The sequence below is a fragment of the Helicoverpa armigera genome, chromosome 30, assembly GCF_030705265.1.
Source record: "Helicoverpa armigera isolate CAAS_96S chromosome 30, ASM3070526v1, whole genome shotgun sequence".
Lineage (NCBI taxonomy): Eukaryota > Metazoa > Arthropoda > Insecta > Lepidoptera > Noctuidae > Helicoverpa > Helicoverpa armigera.
This window is the reverse complement of record NC_087149.1, coordinates 5,077,113-5,099,281: the sequence shown is the minus strand read 5'-3', so window position 1 is coordinate 5,099,281 and position 22,169 is coordinate 5,077,113. Positions and strand designations below refer to the sequence as shown.

Here is a 22,169-nt window from a genome sequence, read left to right as displayed (position 1 = left end):
TTGTGTTAATTTTCAATAAGGAAAAATATTTTACGATTTCCGAACGAAACTAGCTAGTTTTTGTCATGTTGGTAGAACTGAAAAATAAATTCGGATACACATCTATCAAACAGTATTCTTTTTAAGCATTTACACTTTACTATCATTTCTAAGGGACTAGTGTTATAATAATGCACAATAGTACTTAATGAAATGAACCACTAAGATGTAAATAATTTTTACTTTCATAGATTTCGTAAAATTCTCCCATTTCTGTTTCGGAATAAATTCGAGATAAATTCAATGCAGGGAGTATCCGAACGAAATTTAATTACGTACTCACGCAAAACTCACCGAAATTTCACTGAAATTGATATCGAGTAGAAAGGCTGCCTTTCTTCTCTGTCTATCATACCAAATACGAAAGAGAAGGGCTATGTTTGTTATCTGATAAGTTCGAGAAAGTTATGAAGTGTACGTGTTGGCGAGTGAGTTTGCCAAGACGAAACCGGTGGTAAAACCGCGATCGGTCAGCGACCATTTGGCAAGACAACTAAAAGTCAAAAACGAGTGTGTTGGCCCTATTTTTAGTGAAACAAAAATCAAATCAACGTAATTTCAATATTATAATGAGATCGCCATTTAAATATTCATTTAACTAGACGAATTACGTGTCTGAGTGCACATATCTGTTGTTCTTTGTTACATCATGAATAAAAGTTTATCGAGGGAAGAGAATTGATTTTCTTTACGGTAAAAATTGATGGAAACTGATATTATGGAGGTGAGAGGGGCTGGAGACGGGGCTGCGGCCGTGGAGTATGTCCGACCTCCTTCGAAACGATACTCCTGGGCTGAAGTAAGACAGGCCGTACACGATTTAAGAAAGGAATTATCATGCCTATCGACAATGGTCCCGATTGCTATAAGTTTTCGTAAATTAGGCAATGGGAAGACCAGGATATATTTTTTGAGGAACCCACAGAATGGCTGGGAGATCACGTTGCTGTATACTGATGTTTTGCCTTCACAACAGCCAAATAACTCAAGGTACCTTTTAAATCATTTTTGTCATCTCATCATCCTAGCTGTTTTCAATTGGTTTAAAAAAAAAGATCATATCATTAAATTTACAGTAGTTATTAGCTTTTTCTGTGAGAAAATTGTTGCTTTTGTTTCAATATTTAAAATTCCTTTGTTTCCTCAGTATTGTGTGTGAATAATAAACTAATTATGTGACTGTTGCACAATTAATAAATACAGGTTTTATAATAGCATTGAAATTGAAAGAAAGGTGACAACAAGGCTGTTTTTTGTCCAAAAATATGTAAATAGAGAATGCCAAAAGAATTACACTAATATGACTGAGAATTGTATGAATAAGTCAGCATACAAAAATATGTAAATACCTATTAATAAAGAACTTATATAGCTCAATCACCTTAGTTAATGACTTCAGGCAATGGTTCATCATCTGTCATCTTTTCGCAACTATGTTGGGTTCGGCTTCCAGTATAACCGGTTGCAGCTGAGTACCAGTGCACCACAAGGAGCGACTACCTATCTGACCTCCTCAACTCAGTCATCAATTCAATTAAACTAAATCAATAGTTTTGGTGTGAAAACCTGACAGCAGATGGTTTTTTTTGCATCACTGCATAGTACAAAACAAAGTTGCTTTCTCTGTCCCTATACCTCAAGAATGCTTAAATCTCTAAAATTACCCAATGGATGTTGATGCGGTTTTTTTAATAGATAGTGTGATTGAAGAGGAAGGTTTCTAGGTATAATGTAGTATTTACTTTAAGCATTGCACCTGTGCTAAGCCAGGGTGGGTCACTAGTTTATAATATTATAAGGAAATAGCTGGCTACAGATGAAGTAGTAACTCAATAAAATGCATAGACAATAGATATGAATGGGTTGCAACCTACATGTATTCAAGTAATAGACAAAGGGGCATTCTAATCTCGCTCTTGAATAATAATTACCAAATAGTTATAAATAACATAATGTTTACAAAAACATTAAACTTTCTCCGTCAATACTTATCTGTGTATTATCACAAAGGTATTTAAGTTAATTTGTTATTTCATAATACATATTATTACTTGATAACCTGTCTTTGTCTGTCTATTGTGTACTTAATCCTGTTTTCCCCAGTTTCATCTGTGTCCTTTGAGATATCTGGCCCATCCTAGGATAATATATGCCTATGATTTTTATTATTATGTGCCAAGCCTTTTCCCAATATTGTGTGCTGTATACCAGTTTTTTTAATGGCTGCCTATCTGCCCTACCTCTACCCGGTTACCTGGACAAACTTATACCCCTGTAAGACAGGTTATCAGACTTTCTGGCTACTGAATTCCTGTAACAATTACTAAAAATGTTCGCATACCAGTTTAGAAATTGATTGTGCCTTCAAACTCGTTATGGCTAGATGATAACTCTATCAGAATTGAATTATTTCTAAAACAACAAACAGACATTTTAATTTTATTTCTTAGTGTAGTGCTCTAGTATTTTGTAATGACATAGATATTATGTTTATAAACACTATGATAAAATATATTGAGTCAGAATCTTACTATGTAATGCAAGTAACCCATTTTCCAAAGTCATATGCTTTGTTTGTAACGATGTACTAGTTACTTGATTCACGTATCTGTACTAATCTATACTTTTGGTAAGCCACCCTATTCCCGAGTAGAATAGGTTACAGTTTATCCCAGTATGGGCAGTAGTTTTCACGGGACATGGGTAAAACCGCAGGGAAATGGCCAGTTGCACATAAAACAAAATGTATATATAAATCATTTTTAAATTAAAAATAGTGTCCCAATGGCATTAGGAAAATAGATCCTCTAACACTTGTTTCCGCACACGGTTTCACTCGCATCCCGTTGGAACAACTTCATATACCCAGATAAAAATTAGCACAATGTCGGTCCTGCTTGTGATCTCTCTCCGGTGGTGTCGGATTGTCGTCGCATCGCGCTATGAAAGTGAAGGAATAGTGAGTGCATCTGTGTCCAAGCAAATGCTTGTGCTCTGTAAAATGTCATGCGCAGCTGGCCAATCTCCTTACATGAGAACAGCCGCCTTAGCCGATAATCGGCTAGGAGGACATCATCATCATCAATATTAGTTTAGATGTTCACAATCTTCTACTCTCTTTACAGATTAGACTGGAAACCTCTAATAGAGTCGAACGTGGCTCTCGGAGTGACATCAGGCAAGTGGTCAAGAGAGGAACAGCTTCTATGGGAACGCCAGAGAGTAGCAGCATGGGGCATAGCCTCCTATGAACTGCATCAGGCGACAGGACGCATCATGTTTCCCTGTGCTTCCTCGCTGTTTGTGGCTGATGAGGGACTTAGTCAGGTAAGATGGGATTTCAAATTTATTTTTTATAAGATTCTATGAGCCAGTATACCAAAAAAAAAATAAGCATAGACTGTGTGTACCTTTTCACCGGCTTCATAAAGTGCATGGCTCATTTCTATCGGATCTAGGTATTGATTTTTACTATAATAAAGTTTCTCGGTCTACTAGAACTGCTGTTTATTCAATTCCATCCTTTTATGAGTCAATATTTTTTATCTACCTAGCCTTTTCCCAAGTACTTTGGGATTACTTGGGATCGGCTTCCAGTCTATGCGGATGCACCTCTTTATCACATGGGAAGGCTGAGTATGTGACCTCCTCTACCCAATCACCAATAGAAAGAGTATAAGCACTTAGCGCCGTCGTTTCCGAATGCTACTCAGTAGCAGTCGTTGTTACAATTCCACGTCAGAGGCCGTCAGGCGGATTTGAGAAAACTCTGACACTAGGGCTTGTTAGGTGATTAAACTTGTAACTCACTCGATAGAAGAACAAGCTGTATAAGATTACCTGTGTAACTGGGTTGAGGAGGTCCTATAGGCAGTCGCACATATGCTTAATATATTCTAGATTTTAATTTCAATGTTGCAAGTGTATCATTACTAAGCAGTTTTTAATTGTGTCGTCATATAATAATGCTCAATGATATAGGTGTATAAATTGATATTATCATACTAAAAGATATGTTATACATATAAAACAATACCTGTTTAACTTGCATATTGTTAGGCAGAATTACAGTATTTTATTTATTTTGTATTCATGTATGTATTTACATTAATTATTACTTTTATATAGAAGTAGAACTTTTGTCATCTGTTTTTTATAACTTGAAACTCCTTTAAGTATCTTGTTTAAAAGTTAAAGAAATATGCCTACGTAATAATGAATAAATACATATAATTACAAACCATAGGTGTCAGGATGAAATCTCATAATTTTATAATCAAAGCAATATCTTTTAATTTCTTAACCAAATAAAAAAAGAATTAATAGTTTTAAAAACTAAAAACACGCTAGTCATGTATTGTCATCAGAACTCAGAGCGTGTGCAAAATTTCATCCTAATCGAAGACCGGGAAGTGGGTGCTGCGGGTTGTTCGAAAGAGATACCGCGGTCCTGGTACACAAAAGGCCTATGACGGAACACGACGGTTTTTAGTCAGTAAGAGTCTGACACTCCCTCACCGCTGCTAACCCACAGCGGGAGGGGTCATTTGATGATATTTAACGTCGGAAAAAAAAAAGACCGGGAAGTGGGTCACATTAAGAGTCCAAGATTTTCTTATATCATAAGTTAGTTACAAGTGAAGCTAATACAAGCGTGTTAAAAATACTAAATCTATTCTTAAGACACTTATCAACATTTCCTTTATTTCCAGTCACCCCCCCTAGTTCCCCGTTCCCTCAACACGGGAGGGGGGGCTCCTCTCACCCCGGCGATGTGTCCCCGAGCCCCCGACCTGGTGGCTCACGCGGCGAGGGGTGATATCTGGCTCGCTGGGGGGCAGCTGAGGCGTCCTACTAGACTTACGTATGCTTGTAAGGGACATGAACCTGATCGGTAAGTGTGAAAAATAAATTAGTTTACTCTAGTTAAATTAGCACTTTTATAGAAGTACAAATGAGTAGATGTTCTTACTGGAGACACACTCTAATCAACATCGTCGTACAAGACATATGCTTATTATAATTAAAAGATTATAATAAGCATATGTTTTGTACGCAGATTTTGTACTTGTTTGCAGATTATAATTAAAAGAAAAACAAAAAAACTTTTTAGTGTCTAATTACAATTAATTGGAAAGAGCCCTCAAAAACCGTTATTTACCGCTTTGTAATTCGTTTAATATTTGTATTGTACACCTCTGGGAAAAGCATAGAGGAAACATCTCGCATTGCTGTAATTTGACCTATATTTACAAATAAAAGATTCTTATAGTTATTTATTTTAAAGATAAATTTTTAACCGGTTCCTAGATTATTCTTATTAGATAGGATTTTTGTAAGACATTTTGTATTTTTCCTAAATCATACGTTTTTATTTCAAATAGGCCTTTATACACTAGTAGCATATATAGCACATTATTATTTATTATTTTGTGGATTTTTGTTTATCCAGGTTAGCAGACGACCCCCGGCAGGCCGGAGTGCCATGCTACGTGACCCAGGAGGAGTTCTCAAGATACACGGGTTTCTGGTGGCAACCACAGGCTGAAGGTGAGTTTCGAATATCTCTCCTATGTCTTATAGATCTGCGAAATTATGCCAAATAACTGTGCACATCTAAAGTTAGCTAAGAATATTTTGGGCCCAAGTTCACTAGAATTATAATTAAATTAGAACTTATTTATTTGCTTGAAATAAAGTTACAATTATAGGTCTCAAAATACAATTATGTTTCTTCATATCTCGCCTCATATTCAGCATGCAAACTTACAGACAACGTAAACGTCAGTTTTCTTAAAATAACTGCCCACTATGAATTTCCACATTCAATTTTCAAAGTAAACACTGTTTTTAAGAAAAACTGAATTTTGTGGTGAAAATGCTCCTCTATAATAAAATAACCCCCTATTTTATATTATATCTCTATAACATGGGAAATGGTTGTTGGGAAAATAAAATGAAAATATACGTTTGTATATAAATATGTCGGCGCCACCGTCGATCTGTCAACGGTGGACCTTATATAAAGCGGCGCGCGCGCACGACTCGGGTCATTCGTTCGCCGACCGTTGCCGAGTGCACACCTCCCACAAATTCGTGATAATTTATTACGTTAATATTAATTGTAGTGACTAATATTGTGTTAATTGGAATAAACCAAGTGATTGTGTCAGAACCCCTTTGTTTTATTTAACGATGTCGGATCCTGACGCCGACAAATATATGTTTTAATAGGAACTTATATTCCTAGCTTCTGCCAGCGTAAACTATTCCGCGCAGTCAGTTAAAAAGAAGCATAATGGCCTTACATTGTAAGATTTTTCAAATCAGTTCAGTAGTTTATATTACTCATAAATAATTATGTATTACAGATGATGTGTTCAGAATAGTGTACGAGGAGGTGGACGAGAGCGAAGTCAAGATCTACAGCTTCCCGTCTTCGCAGACCACCAGCGGAGAAGTTGAGGAGTTCAGGTATACTTCATCATAACTCCTTGAAAGACCTGTCCACGGAAAAAAATAAGGCACTTCAGTCACTTAGATTAGAAAGAAAATTGGAATCGAAGAAAATTGGACCCGTGTTTTGATTATTTTCTGTTTTTTTTTCAGAAAAATTAAACAATCTGCCTAGCATTTCGCCTATTATTATGAGTGGTTTATCAAAAATTTAGGTTAAATAAGTACACAGCTTTATATAAACATCTGTGACGTCATAGTTTGAGTTTTTATACAAATTGACAGTAAAATAGTTTGTAAATATAGTGTAAATATTCTTATTTAGATAAATATTATTTGCATTCATATAAAAAAAATCCGTCAGCTGTTTTTCTACAGTAAAGAAATTTCCTCGAGCACACAGATACTAAAAAATAGCCTGTGAATCTGGGATAGTGTAGCTTCGCAACAATGAAAGACTTTGAAATAATACAAATTGTAATTTTGGAACCATTTTAAACTAAAAACAAAACGTTTTTGTCCTCAGATTCCCTCGCGCCGGTACACCCAACGCCAAGTCCTCGCTGAAGATGGTCACGTTCAGATTGCAGAAGGCGGCTCCCACCACAGTCCTGGACTATTATCAGGAGGGGGCTGCTGAACACTGTGAGTATTGTGGCTAAGGGGCTACATCATCTGCCTAGCCTTTTCCCAACTATGTTGGGGTGGGCTTCCAGTCTGATGCAGCCGAGTACCAGTGTTTTACAAAGAGCGACTGCCCTATCTGACCTCCACAACCCAGTAACCCGGGCAACACGATACCCCTTAATAAGACTGGTTGTGAGACTTACTGGCTTCTGACTACCCATAACGACTGCCAAAGATTTTCAAATGACAGCCGGGACATACTATTTATCTTGCCTTCCGAAACACGGAGGAACTCGTTATGACAAGATTATCACCCGTATATAAACTAACTTCTGAAAGCAATTTCACCCGCATCCCTTGGGAACCTTTGTACTAACCCGGATACAAAGTAGCCTATAGCCTTCCTCGATAAATGGGCCATCTAACACTGAAATAATTGTTCAAATCGGAGTTCCTGAGATTAGCGCGTTCAAACAAACAAACTCTTCAGCTTTATAATATTAGTATAGATTTATATATTTTTTGTTGACGTTCTAATTATAATTCCTGTTCTATAACCCTATTTCAGCTGGTGAATCAACAAATGGCTGTATGGAAGTGACGGATATCCGGTGGTATGAGTTACGCCAGCCGCTGAAGGAAACCTTCCCCTGGTTCGAGTACCTGGCCAGGGTCGGCTGGACACCTTGCGGACAGTAGTGAGTAGACTTTATTAGCCTAGCCATATAGTAAAACAAGGGGCAACCAGGGAGGATAATATGTTTCCCTATAGTGAGAGATTTTTTCACATCAGTTCAGTAATTTCGGAGCCTGACTTAAGGTACGTTTTGAATTCTTGCTGCCGATCGCACACGCCGCGAAAGTCGGCCGCAGCTGCACTACTGGTTTGTATGTATTTACAAGAAGTCGTTTGGGATAAAATATCTGACGTCTATAGTTGCAGTCGTTAACACGTAGCTTAACATGGGCTATTTTTTGTCCGAGTACGGGATATTTCCCCTCGGAAGCGGGTGAAACCTCTGGAAACAGCTTTAATAGATACTGGTACGGAACCCTTCACCCTCGAGTTTGATTCGATACAACCGGATTTTAGCCGCCTTAAAAAAACAAGTCTCAGTTTTACCTGTATGAATGTTTGTGCGCGTTTATCTAAAGTTTGGCTGATCCGATTTCACCATAGTACTTGTCAACTTAGGAGAAAGTTTTAGGTATATTTCTTTGTCATTTTTTATTTTCCTATTTTTATTTTCTATTCCAGTGTCTGGGTGCAACTCCTAGACCGTAAGCAACAGCGATTGGAGCTGGTATTAATACCGCTGTCACAGTTCTGTACTCCGTCCCGATATGACACAGATGACGCGCCTACTGTGAGGCACGAGCCGGTGATTAGTGATCAGGTAACTATTATATTGTAAAACTCATTTCATTATCTGCCTAGCCTTTTCCCAACTGTTGGTATTGCAGCTGAGAACCAGTGTGCCACAAGGACGGACTGCCTATCTCACCTCCTTAACCCAGTTACACAGGCAAACCTATTAGTACGATTGGATGCTAGGCCGGCAATACACAGATTGATTCGAGCGGTCGACCGCTTGAAGCTGTCGCGACGCGCAGGGGCGACAGCTTCAAGCGGTCCGTGTATTGCCGGCTTTAGACTTTCTGGCTTCTGGCTACCTGTAACGACTGCAAAAGATGTTCAGAAGACAGCCGGCACCCACCAATGCGACGTGCCTTCAATAAGGAAGTTAATATGACAAAATGGTCACCCTTTAAACTACCCCTGTGTGTGTACTACTCCTAAATACTCCCTACTACCTTCTTTACTTCCCCTGTGTACTCCCTTATGTGTCATCATCATCTGCCGAGTTCTTTCCCAACTATGTTGGGGTCGGCTTCCTGTCCAACAATATACGGCTAGTACCAGTGTTTTACAAAGAGCGACTACCTATCTGACCTCCGCATCCAAGTTACCCGGGCAACCTGAATTTGTCGTGCCTTCCGAAACACATTCATTGGTGTCCAAGATATTTGTACTTAGAAAGTACACACAAACTTTGAAAAGTTGCATTGATACTTGCCTGACTGGAATCGAATCCACGCACTCATATTTGAGAGGTTGGTTCTTTACCCACTAGGTCACCACTTAATCCTTTATGTGCTCTCCATTACTTTCTTACCGTATCTCCCTAATATGCTCCCCCTATGTATTCCCTTATATACCTCCTATTCCTATCATTCTCCCCTACCTATGTAGTCCCGTCTAATTTTCACGGACACCCAACGAAAAAAAACCGTTTGTGTCCGATTTTATTTGGGCAACGGTAGCCTCTTTTTTTAATTCGGTAAAAAAAGTTTTATTTTGTATTATTTTTACAGGCAATCCAAGACATCCAGATCTTAGTATCAGAAACGGCTCCAGACGCTTGGATCAACGTCCACGATATTCTATATTTTCTACCATCAAACGGCTTAGAAATGAACTTTATTTGGGCGAGCGAAGAAAGCGGACATTTACACCTATATTTAGTCACTTGTGCTCTAATACAGAAGAGTACTGCGCAGAATAGATGTAAGTACGAAAAGATAAAACTTTGGTAGAAAATGGTAGAATTTTTTGTGTAGTGGTAGATTGTTTTAGGATGTGATTTTGAGTTATTTGGTTGCGGTAATTGAAGTTTTGCGTAAAATATTGTTTGGTAGGAAATGGTAGATTTTGAATTTTACTACAATTTGGTGTTTTCTTCCTACTAAATTATAATCTCATGAAATAAAGGTTGAAAATTTAATATTTTGAAATTCTACCATTTGGTAGAAAATGGTAGAATTTGTCTACCATCACTAAATGACTTGTTTGCCTTCCAGCCGTCATAGAAATGATAACGGAAGACGAGAGCAACGCCGTAGGACCGAACATGATCAGCAAAGAGCCAATCACGGCTGGCGAGTGGGAGGTCATGGCGAGAAAGATATGGGTGAGTTTATATCATCTGGCTAGCCTTTTCCTAACTACACTGGTACTCAGCTGCATGCAATACTCTAGAAGCAATCTTCATCATCATCTCTTGAGCCTTTTACCAACTATGTTGGGGTCGGCTTCCAGTCTAACCGGATGCAGCTGAGTACCAGTGTGTCACATAGAGCGACTGCCTGTCTGACCTTCTCAACCCAGTTACCCGAGGAATACGATACCCCGATATAGGTTTAAATCGGCTTCGTAGACGTCCATTTAAGAATAGACTAAGACTATTCTTGATTAGTTGTGCCTTGTCCGTTTCACTCGTGCCCCATAAAAATTATTACCCATACCTGGACAAAATATAGTCAATGTCACCTAGGTACAATGTATCTTCCCTTCTTCTTTCTCCTGCCCTGCTCCCAATTTTATTTGGGGTTGGCGCAATATGTCTTCCGCTTCCATTTTTGAACTCGTCATACTGACACTATCCTAATCCATCCATCTTTTTTTAGGTCTTCCTCTCCATCCATTTACATTCATACACATGTGACAACTTTCTACTTCTCATCTTTTCTGTAACTGGCGCTACTTTCAGACTTCCTCTAACTAATGTTATCATTCCTCACTTTATCCATTCTTGTAACACCACACATCCATCTCAACATTCTCATTTCTACTACATGCACTCTTTTCTCATCTCATCATTTTTGTCCAGTAGTTTTTCAGTTTATCCTTTAGAAACAAAAATACAAAGCTTTCCCCTTAATAATATGAGTATGGATCCTGCACAGGTAGACGTGGGTCGGCAGCTGGTATACTTCGTGGGTCTGCGCGAGACGCCGCTCGAGCGACATCTGTACGCCGCGCCGCTCGCGCCGCCGCGACCCCATGCGGTGACGTTGCTGACCAGCGTGGGGCATTCTTGTGCTGTCGATATTGATGAGGTAAGTAACTTTCAATAATACGACCATTTTTTTTAACGACGTAAAAAATCATCAAATGACCCCTCCCGCTGTGGGTTAGCAGCGGTGAGGGAGTGTCAGGCTCTTACTGACTAAACACCGTCGTGTTCCGTCGTAGGCCTTCTTATGTGCTAGGGCCGCGGTACCTCTTTCGAACAACCCGCAGCAATAATACGACCAGACTGCTGATTCCGAGTTTTGTGAGCGTTTCCACTCGATGCGTAATGATACATAACCACGGATTTATAGCTTTGACAAAGGAACGCGCATTCAGAAACTGCAGCTATGCAGTTTCTGAATGCGCGAGCGAAGCGGGCGCGAATTTTTCCATGTTTTGTAATTCAGGAGGAAAACACAGAAAGATTCATAGTATTTTGTATAAAATTGAATTTGAAAAAAATGCGGTTCAAAAATTGTAAGAGCGATCCACGAACCGAGCTTGCCATGCGTTGCTTAGCCTTATGATCAGAAAGTCCGAGCTAGACAGTTTTTCAGATTCTCAAGGCAAAAACACATAGGAAGTGGTGAAGGGTGGGCGTTTTGGGGGCTGTCTTATGTAAATTCCTGACGTTCAAAAAGTGCTGTCTTGCAGCCAAGTTTGAATAAATGATTTTTGATTTTCATTTTGATTTCTCAGATCTTTTTAACCAACTTAAAACAAAAGTTTAATGGTATATTACCCCTTTTCATCCACAGGACTGCACAATGGCAGTGATAACATCTTCGAACATAAGCAGTGTGCCCGTAACGAGGGTATACAGGATCACCACGTCACCACCGCGCTTACTGGTGCAGGGCACCATCACTGATAGACCTCCTTCAGGTAAGATAATACCACCAGAATGACGTATAATGGTTATATGTAGGTAGGAGATGATGTTGGCAAAAACTATCATTTTGGTAGAAAATGGTAGAAATTTTCGTAGCGCTGAAATTGCTTGAAAATTCTTGTAGTATGTGGCAGTTAGTGTAAAGTATGGAAAATTGGCAAATTAGTGTTTGGTAGAAAATGGTAGTTTAGTTGCAATCCTCGAACATAAGCAGTGTGCCCGTAACGAGAGTATACAGGATCACCACGTCACCACCGCGCTTACTGGTGCAAGGCACCATCACTGATAGACCTCCTTCAGGTAAGATAATACTACCAGAATGATGTATATAGGTTGTTTGTAGGTAGGAGATGATGTTGGCAAAAACTACCATAATGGTAGAAAATGGTAGAATTTTGTGTATAGCTGAAATTTATGAAAATTCTTGTACTATGTGTCTAATAGTGTAGAATATGCGAAATATTGGCAAATTAGTGTTTAGTGGAAAATTGTAGAATTTTTATTGTACTAAGTAATAAATGATCTTATTAGGTATGTGTCAATGAGTGCTAAATATATGAAACATCGGCAAATCTGTGTTTGGTACAAAATTGTAGAAATTATTTTCATATGAAATAAACAATAACGCCTCCTGTGTATCATTCAGTGCAAGTTTTACTCAAGAAAAACAAATGGTAGAAATTAAAACTTCATTGTTATCCAAGCAAACCATACACTAATTATGTAGTATTACTCAATACTCAATTCTTTATTAGCATTCCATATGTTATGGACCAAGTGATAAATTGGGCAGTATACATAATGCCCGGTCATTATGAAAAATGCCCAATATGAGAGTGCAATTTGATAATAATTATTCAAATAATCAAATTGACCGGGCACTATACATATTGCCCGTGACCTTTTGGGCAAAGTAATACAAACATATTTAATTTCACTTTTTTAACATAACACATCCCATATTAATTGACCCAGCATGGAAGTAAGCATGCAACATGCAGCAAGCATCGCTTCTGTCACGGCTCCGGCGCTGCGGGGCTCCGGCGGTCCCATGCGAGCTTATCGTCGCAGATGGTTGTCACGCTCACCAACGCAGCTTCGGCTTGCTGGCCGGCTCTGCCGGCCAGCCTCAGCCGCGGCGGCGAGCGTTTCAACTACCTGCGCCTCACCTCGCAGGCCGCCTCGCCCCTCCGCGCCTACGCGGTTTTGAATTGCACTCTAGGGGTAGGGCAGACAAGACTACGTGGAGTCGGTTTTGCAGCCATTCGTTTTCGTCACTAAGTTCAATTTTTAATACAATGTTTTGAATCCAAATTAAATTCGACCATAATTAAAATAGAACATATAATTTAAAACAATAATCATAAAATATGTAGCAAGTAACAGAATTTATTTATTAGAACAACTGCCACCCTCGCACCGCATAAAATATAGCTTTATTATCAAATTGCCCAACTATCATGTAGCAATATAATAATGCCCGTACAATGTGATAAATAATGAAGTTAAGATAGTTATTAATCACTTGGCCCAATAAAGCTAGACATTATGCATAATGCTCGGGCATTATAAATAATGCCCGAATTAATCACATGGTCCATAACACATATAATGTTATACAGGTACATATAGGTGGTATAATAGGAACAATATTGACCCAATAGGGCACAGCTTAAAGAAGTTTCAGAGAGTTTAACTGTTTATTAATTAGAATAATATAATTAAACAGCAGAATCTCTGGAGATACGAAGTTTCAACGGTTCGTGGGACAGCCGGTCCGGTGACGGAGACGATACGGATAGCGAAACCGGATCCTTAATCAGAGGTACGTTAATAATCCCGGCCGATTATCGGCCACGGCGGCTGTTCTAAGGAGATCAGCCAGCTGCGCAGGACATGTTATAGTGCACGAGCATTTGCGCAGACACAAGTCTTATGATAATCGTACTAATTAAACGCAAAAGTTTGCATGGATGTTTGTTCCCCTTCCACGCAAAAACGAACCGTTTTTGACGAATAAAAAACTTATCGATGACATTTTACCGAACCTTGGCCGTTAATAGTGACAGTTTATGCATCAGAATAACTTATGTACAAAAAGTAGTTTCCTCGGGACACCGCTAGCGAAAACGAGTTATGAATAAAAAAATAATCAATTTTCCCATCGAAACGATAAATGGAAGTCACAATATTTTATACTGTTTTACCATATAAATATGAGTAGGTAGTAAAAGTATTTTGCTTTTGACGGAGAAGTTATCGATAATTTTGATGCCGCAATTTTATAGTAGTATCATAATTTACTCGATATCGATACCGAGATTCCTTCTTATCGAATGAGCTGCAGATCTAATCACCTAACAAGCCCTAGTGTCAGAGTGTACTTAATTAGAAGTTGTAAAATTTTGCACAAGCTACTACAGAATTACGCTACATTTCCTTCTAGAACGTTCACTCAGCATATCAGAGATCCCGGCGCCCACAATATACGAGACCCGTCTGTCTTGCGGCGCCACCGCGTACTGTACACTGTGGCGCTGCGGCCGCCCGGGGCGGAGCCCTACCGTGCTGCACGTGTACGGGGGCCCCGAGGTGCAGACTGTCACTAATAGTTATAAGGTGAGGCTTGTCATCATCATCTAGCGAGCCTTGTCCCAACTATGTTGGGGTCGGCTTCCAGTCTAACCGGATGCAGCCGAGTACCAGTGTGCCACAAGGAGCGACTGCCTATCTGACCTTCTCACCAGGGCAACTCAATACCCCTTGGTTAGACTCCTGTCAGACTTACTGGCTTCTGACTACCCGTAACGACTGCCAAGGATGTTCAATGACAGCCGGGACCTACAGTTTAACGTGCCATCCGAAACACAGTCATTGGTGTCCAAGATATACTTAGAAAGCACATACAAACGTAGAAAAATTGCATTGGTACTTGCCTGACCTTGAATCGAACCCATGCACTCATACTTGAGAGGTTGGTTCTTTATCTACTAGGCCACAACAACTTTTACCAGTCATATTTCAAACCTACTTCTCCCCCCAGGGTATCAGACAGCTTCGCATGCATATGCTGGCGGCGCGAGGGTTCAACGTGGTGGCGGTAGACTCGAGAGGGTCCAAGCACCGCGGACGAGCCTGGGAGGCTGCTATCAAAGGGAAGTTAGGACAGATCGAGTTGGATGATCAGGTATGTACTGTAGCGCGTGGCGCGCTAGGAACCGGGGATCTCCAGGATATTTAATTAAAACATTCAATAATAACTTTAACTTTGCGTTTATTCGCTGACTTCGGGTGAAGTGGCATACTTCAGTATATAAAAACTATTCTATTTCTATTTATATCATTGTCCGGCCAGTATCAATTACACTTAATAAAACCTACTTCTAATCTACTTCAGTACTACATCTCTACAGTACCAACACCCTATGTTATATCTGTTGTAAAATATTTGTAATTGAAAATACGATTTTATTTGTGAAGAGAATATTTTATTGAGTGACATAAGTTTGACAAGACAAGAGATGCGAAAATATTTGAAATAAAATCTACTGTAACATTCTGTACGATTATATATTCAAATCAAAGCGTTTATGATGCATCTAGAACATGATATATAGAATCGAATATACATATAAAAAACAAAAAAAACATGAATAAAACAAGAAGAATAATAACAGAAGATTATTAGAACTTCTTCAACAATACCCCTTATGTGTTACCCCTATAAACTTTCTTATGTACTCCCCCTGTGTATTCCCTTGTATGCTTTCTTTACTTACTCCCTTATGGAATTCCTATTTACTTTCTCATGTTATCTCCCTATGAACTTTATTATGTACTGCCCCTAAACAGGATGACAAAAGTACCCATAAAACCTAATGGGGCTATAAAAGCCTCTTAAGAGTTAGGGAGTGGGGTTGCGTTAAGAGTATGTTAATTGGAGTATGTTCGTTCTAGGTGGAAGTTTTACAATGGTTGGCTAAAGAGACCGGTTGTATAGACATGGAGAGAGTCGCCATCCACGGTTGGAGTTACGGTAAGATTCACTCGTTTACTATAGATTCCGTCCGCGGCTTCACCTGAGTTTCACTTCTCTCACCTGGATATAAAGCAGGTCCTGATTTTTTTTTGTTTTATTTATTTAGTGCTTGAGCACTTGCCATGAAATTTCTCCACCATCTAAAAGTTGACTGGAAGAGAACGCCTAAGGGATGATTTATATTAGGCCGTGTACGTGGCTCGTACGGGGCACGGATGTGAAACGTTGCATACATTTATAATAAGCAGTTTATATTACACAGTGCAAGATCCGTGATCCTAAGGCGTTAAGTCCGCCTTTGTATATTGTTTTTATTTTTATAAAATGTGTGCAAAAAGTATAATAAATAAATAAGCGCGTTTAAGTAAATAAACTCTATTGCTGAATAATATTAGTACAGTTGTTTCTGCCAAGTTTCATTAAAATCTATCTTCCAAGGGCTATTGGGCAAGACGTAGTTCGAAAAAATCAGAATTAAATAAAAAATATCGCAAAGGTTATGATTGATTGATGATATGATGAACAAAAACGTTGTTTTCCTCTGTAATTTTAATTGGATTTTACAAGGCAGATATTTATTCTGAATTTCCTGAACGATGTTTTTTTAGTATTTTGTATATTTACCCTCCTTTAGGTGGCTACCTATCCCTGCTGGCGCTGGCGACGCGGCCGGCGGTGTTCCGCGTGTGCGTGGCGGGCGCGCCGGTGACGTGCTGGCGCCTGTACGACACCGCCTACACCGAGCGGTACATGGGCAGCCCCGCCCGCTCCCCGCACGCCTACACCCGCGCCTCCGTGCTGGCACACGCGCCCTTCTTCCCCGACCAGTGAGTACCGCGGCACGAGTCAAGAGCTCTGACCTCCCCCCGCACGCCTACACCCGCGCCTCCGTGCTGGCACGCGCCCTTCTTCCCCGACCAGTGAGTACCGCGGCACGAGTCAAGAGCTCTGACCTCCCCCCGCACGCCTACACCCGCGCCTCCGTGCTGGCACACGCGCCCTTCTTCCCCGACCAGTGAGTACCGCGGCACGAGTCAAGAGCTCTGACCTCCCCCCGCACGCCTACACCCGCGCCTCCGTGCTGGCACACGCGCCCTTCTTCCCCGACCAGTGAGTACAGCGGCACGAGTCAAGAGCTCTGACCTTCACCCACTGACCTCTATATTTACCACTGGACCGGCTGTTCGGCTAGGAGGACATCAGTTACGAAAAGGCTAAGGGGATAATGAGCTTCGGACCTTTACCGTCTTTCCGCAAAAACTTTTGAACATCAGTTTAAGCCTTGTCTAAAAAAAATTCAAGTTATGACGTTGACATATGGTTCATTTTGCAGCTACAATTTTTTTAGACAAGTGTAAGTCAGGTGTTTAAATTTTTGTAGTAAGGCCATTAGGGTCTTAGGCCTACAAACAAAACATTTAAAAATCAAAATGTTTTTATTCAACATAGGGCTTTTGAGACGTCATACAAGGTTCCAAAAAGTTTTTAAAAAGTAATACAGTCAGTAATAGACTGTTTGTACACTACAAACAGTCTATTACATAACAATAGTAAGCTGACAAAATTATACAATGCAAGTGAAAGTTAAACTACACATGTTTTCTCTTTATTATAATAAATATAACAATTAACTGGTATACCTCTATCTTCCAGGGAAGGTCGTCTGCTGATCATCCACGGCTTGGCGGACGAGAACGTCCACTTCTGTCACACGGCCGCGCTCACGGCCGAGCTCGTCCGCCTCGGGAAACCGCATCGAGTGCAGGTATACTAACTTCGGATTCCTATAAGCTATCTATCCTCTGATTGGCGATTAGATATTGAATTTTGACTTTAGCATCATATAAAGCGCTTCATGTGTCAATAATTTTAATTAATAACTTCTCGTATAAACTACTAGATTCTGCCAGCGGTTTCACCCGCATCCCGTGGGAACTACTTCCTTTACCGGGATAAAAACTACTACTATAGCCTTCCTCGATAAATGGGCTATCTAACACCGAAAGAATTGTTCAAATCGGACCAGTAGTTCCTGAGATTAGCGCGTTCAAACAAACAAACAAACTCTTCGGCTTTATAATATTAGTATAGATATAATATCTGTTGATTGGCCACTAGATATTGAATTTTGACATACGTAATCCTAAACTATCATCTCTCATTAAATCTTGATGTCGTCACTCAAGACTGGGCATGCATCGATTATTTCCTACACTTCTCCATTCATCACCCTCCTGTCTTTATCTCGATTTTATTTGGGGTCGGCGCAGCATGTTTTCTTCCATACTCTTCTATCCACCGTCATCTCACACGTAACATTCTTTCCAGCCACATTGACTTTCACACAATCTATCCATCGTTTCTTTGATTATATCCTTCCACGTTCATACTCATCACCTTCCTCACAACATGAGTTTCATTCCTCCGCATCACATGCCCATACCATGAACACCCGATTACCACATAATTTTACAGTATGAATTATCGACTAAAAAACTTACTTATTTAGCCAAAATTCACCCAAATAAAGTTACTCAGTTAATCTAAAATCTATTTTTTCTCGCAGGTATACCCGGGAGAAAGGCACTCTCTCAGAGCGATGCACGCCGCCAAACATTACGAAGCTACCCTACTACACTTCTTACACGAAAATCTATAAAACCTTATACACTACTGTATGGGAAATATAATATAAACATGGAGCATAAAATAAATACCGGAGATGTCATAACATGCCTGTCGGGCTGCGGGATTGTTCGCGTGAGTTACCGCGGCGCTGGTACATGGCGGGCTTCAGAAGGAACATGGTGGGTTTAGTCAGTAAGAGTCTGACACTCCCGAGCGCTGCACCCACAGCGAGAGTCGTCATTTGATAATTTCCCTTAAAAAAAATCATCAAAACCATTGATATACAAAAACCCAAGATGCACAGTCTCGAATAAAAGTAACGCTCGAAAGTGTCCTCAAACACCAATTCTGTCTCTTTCTATAAGATACAAGCATACGTTGTTGCAAGTTCAACTTTACGCGAATTGATTAAAGTTGTTATTACAACGCACTGTAGTTAAAGCAATAAAGTTTTACGACCGAAGTGGTCGCTAGGACAAAGCAAATGAGCGCACAATTTTGAATGTTGCGCTCATTTGGTGAGGACGTTTTTGAGACGTTGAGTGTGCATCTTGGGTTTTGACGTGACAACGTCTTATAAATCGATGGAGCCGGCTGCACGCACGAAAAAACATGACTCATGCGGCGTTACCTCGCTCTGAGGCGTTACCTCGCTCTGAGGCGTTCCGTTTAAGGCTTGAAGTGCAAGCGAGAGCACGCAGCGAGCGACAAAGAGGCACAATCGGCTACTCACGTTGTTACGTTCAACTATCGTCAGTAAAACGACTTTACAGACAATGGTTTTTGTATATCAATGATCATAACGCAAAATCTCCTAAGAAAGTAGCGCGACAACATGCGGGTGCGAGGGGGACGAGGAACGTTACTAGCTCCGCCCTAAACCGCCGATTATTTTCAAAATAATATCACCAATCTTTGACAGATAGGTTTTGATTTGACAAGGAACCCGAACGTCTCGTTAGTTCTAGTAACTGATCACGCCTACCGTACGTTGCTTGAGCTACAAGAAGGCGCCTGACCTACCTTCCTTATGGCATCTCCGCTATCTTTCCTTCCTCCGTGGATATTACTTACTATAGATGTTTTTCACGAAAGCGGGTAAGCTAACACTTGTGTGTGTAAATATACACACATTACACACACAAGTAGTCTCACGCTTTCATGAGATAAAACATCTTACCAATATGCAAGAGAAAGAAAAACATTAAAAGTTGCGCCACAGTTGGGACGCAGTGGCCACGCAGTTGCCACGCTATCAATAAAAAAAGTATTATAACTACATCCTTATCAAATTCACAGCGTTCAGAATATTTTCTCATTCAAGTGGTTGGAAGATAATTTTCAATGCAATTACAATATAATAAAACAATCTACAATATTTTGTTTATTTATTTATTGCAAAATAAGTTGCGCCACTGTTGCGCGATAGTTGCTTTAAAGTTGCCTTATCAATGCAATCTTTTACTATTGTAAAGTCACTATAATCATCGGCAAGGATATTGAGCCCTGACCTTCACCAGAAGTGATTTATTGGTTTATTGCCATAAGGCAATAGGGCAATAGTTTGCCGTAAGGCAAAGTGGGGATCGATTTGCGCACTGTACACTTATGTGTACAGTGCGCAAATCGATCCCCACTCTTCCGCCGAGAGCTCATTATCCGTGCCGATAACTATACATGTTGAGCCAATATCGGAAAAGAAAAGTTATTTGACAAGAAACCTAAGGGTCCGATTTCACTAATGTGGAGTGAGGAAAAACTTCTCTCCACTTTGGTAGAATCAAGGTTTAACTTATCTATACGGTTTTTGAAGTCAAATTTCTTTAAATCATATCTTTTATTTAAAAAAAGATGCGTTTTTTGCTATTTTTGCCTCATTTAAAAAAATATTTTTGAAACTGCCACCCATCCATTTGCATACCGCGCCGTTCAAAGCACCCCATACAAACATTAACTTGTAAAATATTAAACTAGTGTTAAATAATTATGTTAATCTTGTACATTCTCGTAAACAACTGGACCGATTTCGATGAAATTGTTACGAATGGATTGACGGTGCTGTGCGAGTGAGACTGGGTTTTCGAAGATAGGATAATGATTTTATGCAAAATATGAAATACTAGCGATCCGTCCCTGTTTCGAACGGATAGAAATACTTAACTAATCTAAATCTTTCCTTATGAATCAGCCTATCTATTGGTGAAAATTGCATGAAATTCCGTGCAGTAGTTTTTGAGTTAGTCGCAAACAAACGGACTAAGGACATATAAAAATGTGAAAGCCTGTCTCACTCGCACATCTGCTAAATTGAATTCGCTAGAAAGAGACGCGAGATGGATAAATTTAATTATATTAGATAGATACTGTGTTAGAAAATGTATTACAAAATGTAAATATTTTTTAATATTAATAAAAATATATGTTTTTAAAAATCCAATTTTTGAGTTTTGTTTTTTGTGTTCTGAAATCAGAATCATCGTCTCCCGAGCCTTTACCCAACTATGTTGGTGTCGGCTTCCAGTCTAACCGGATGCAGCTGAGTACCAGTGTGCCACAAGGAGCGACTGCCTATCTAACCTCCTCAACCCAGTTACCCGGGCAACCCGATGGTTAGACTGGTATCAGACTTACTAACTACCCGTAACGACTGCCAGGGATGTTCAATGGCAGCAGCAGCAGTAAGTGACAAGAGCACGCGGTACATAATTTTGCTTTGGTACATGCGCGAGTCGCTGGACTCGCACGTTTTTAAAATGCATGCAACCTGCGCACGTGCCTCAACATGCACAAGCTACTTGCACCGTGTAGATGCACCCTAACGGTGCATTTTGTCACTTGTCACTTGCGCATGTTAACTTGCACCAGCTAAATGCACCGAGTATACGCACCCTTGCGAATTTGCCAGTCTTAATTTTAATTTTCTCAGCTATTTACATAAAATTAAAGCGATTACGCTAGAAATTCTTAACAGGAACGATACAATATTACCTATTTAGAAGCGGAAATAATCAATTAAATATTATAATCAATCTCTTTAATAGTCTTTTTACATATACAGTCAACATCAGGTCAGTGGTAACAGTTTTATAGGAAAATCGTACTTATTACTATTGAGTTAAGGTGCATGACAGTTACCACTGATGTGCAGTCTACCGTACTTGTAGAAATATAGACACAAGTACCTATAGCTCATTAGCTTCCGTTAGATAAATTGTATGCGGGTGAATTGAGAACCTTCTTTTTAGAACGTCGGTTAAAAAGAACAAGGTACGACCAAATGAAAAGAATAAAGTCGTGGTGGCCTAGTGGGTAAACAAAAGATTAAAAACGCTAAACCCGATAAGAAGCAAAAAATAACTTTAACACTACGTAAACTAAATTTTGTCGTGTTGGGGGACCGCTCTAATTCATTACTTTAGATACGTGCTTTTTTTTAAACGAATGTTGTAATTAGGTAGGTATCATTTGATTTATGTAAGTATTTATGAAGGTAAAAAGCGGTCCCCCGACACGTCAAAATTTAGTTTACGTAGTGTTAAAGTTATTTTTTGCTTCTTATCGGGTTTAGCGTTTTTAATCTTTTGTCATAATTATTGCATACTTTTTTTGGGTCGGGGGTTTTTTAAAATTTA

The 22,169-nt window shown here is 39.6% G+C and overlaps 1 protein-coding gene across 2 annotated transcripts; it reads left to right on the top strand.

Moving 5' to 3' along the window:
* Positions 1-488: 488 nt before the first annotated feature.
* Positions 489-20,974, top strand: LOC110381569 (dipeptidyl peptidase 9). 2 transcript variants are annotated; one of them, XM_064043014.1, is made up of 19 exons: positions 489-1,029; positions 3,165-3,366; positions 4,752-4,933; positions 5,492-5,589; positions 6,411-6,513; positions 7,022-7,140; positions 7,691-7,820; positions 8,381-8,519; positions 9,499-9,691; positions 9,985-10,094; positions 10,870-11,022; positions 11,737-11,863; positions 13,603-13,695; positions 14,317-14,489; positions 14,914-15,057; positions 15,828-15,906; positions 16,544-16,736; positions 17,563-17,674; positions 18,476-20,974. In XM_064043014.1, exons 1-19 carry the CDS (start codon positions 743-745, stop codon positions 18,566-18,568), a joined length of 2,730 nt encoding a protein of 909 aa, XP_063899084.1. In that variant the 5' UTR covers positions 489-742; the 3' UTR covers positions 18,569-20,974. The 2 variants fall into 2 exon arrangements, with proteins under 2 accessions (XP_063899084.1, XP_063899083.1); XM_064043013.1 differs by having other exon boundaries at positions 13,600-13,695.
* The last annotated feature ends 1,195 nt before the right edge of the window (positions 20,975-22,169 follow it).

Coding starts and splice junctions, on each gene's coding strand:
- LOC110381569 (XM_064043013.1), top strand. CDS start 743: ATGGAAACTGATATTATGGAGGTGAGAGGGGCTGGAGACGGGGCTGCG. Junction 1,030..3,164: donor CAACAGCCAAATAACTCAAG/GTACCTTTTAAA, acceptor CTCTCTTTACAG/ATTAGACTGGAAACCTCTAA. Junction 17,675..18,475: donor GGAAACCGCATCGAGTGCAG/GTATACTAACTT, acceptor TTTTTCTCGCAG/GTATACCCGGGAGAAAGGCA.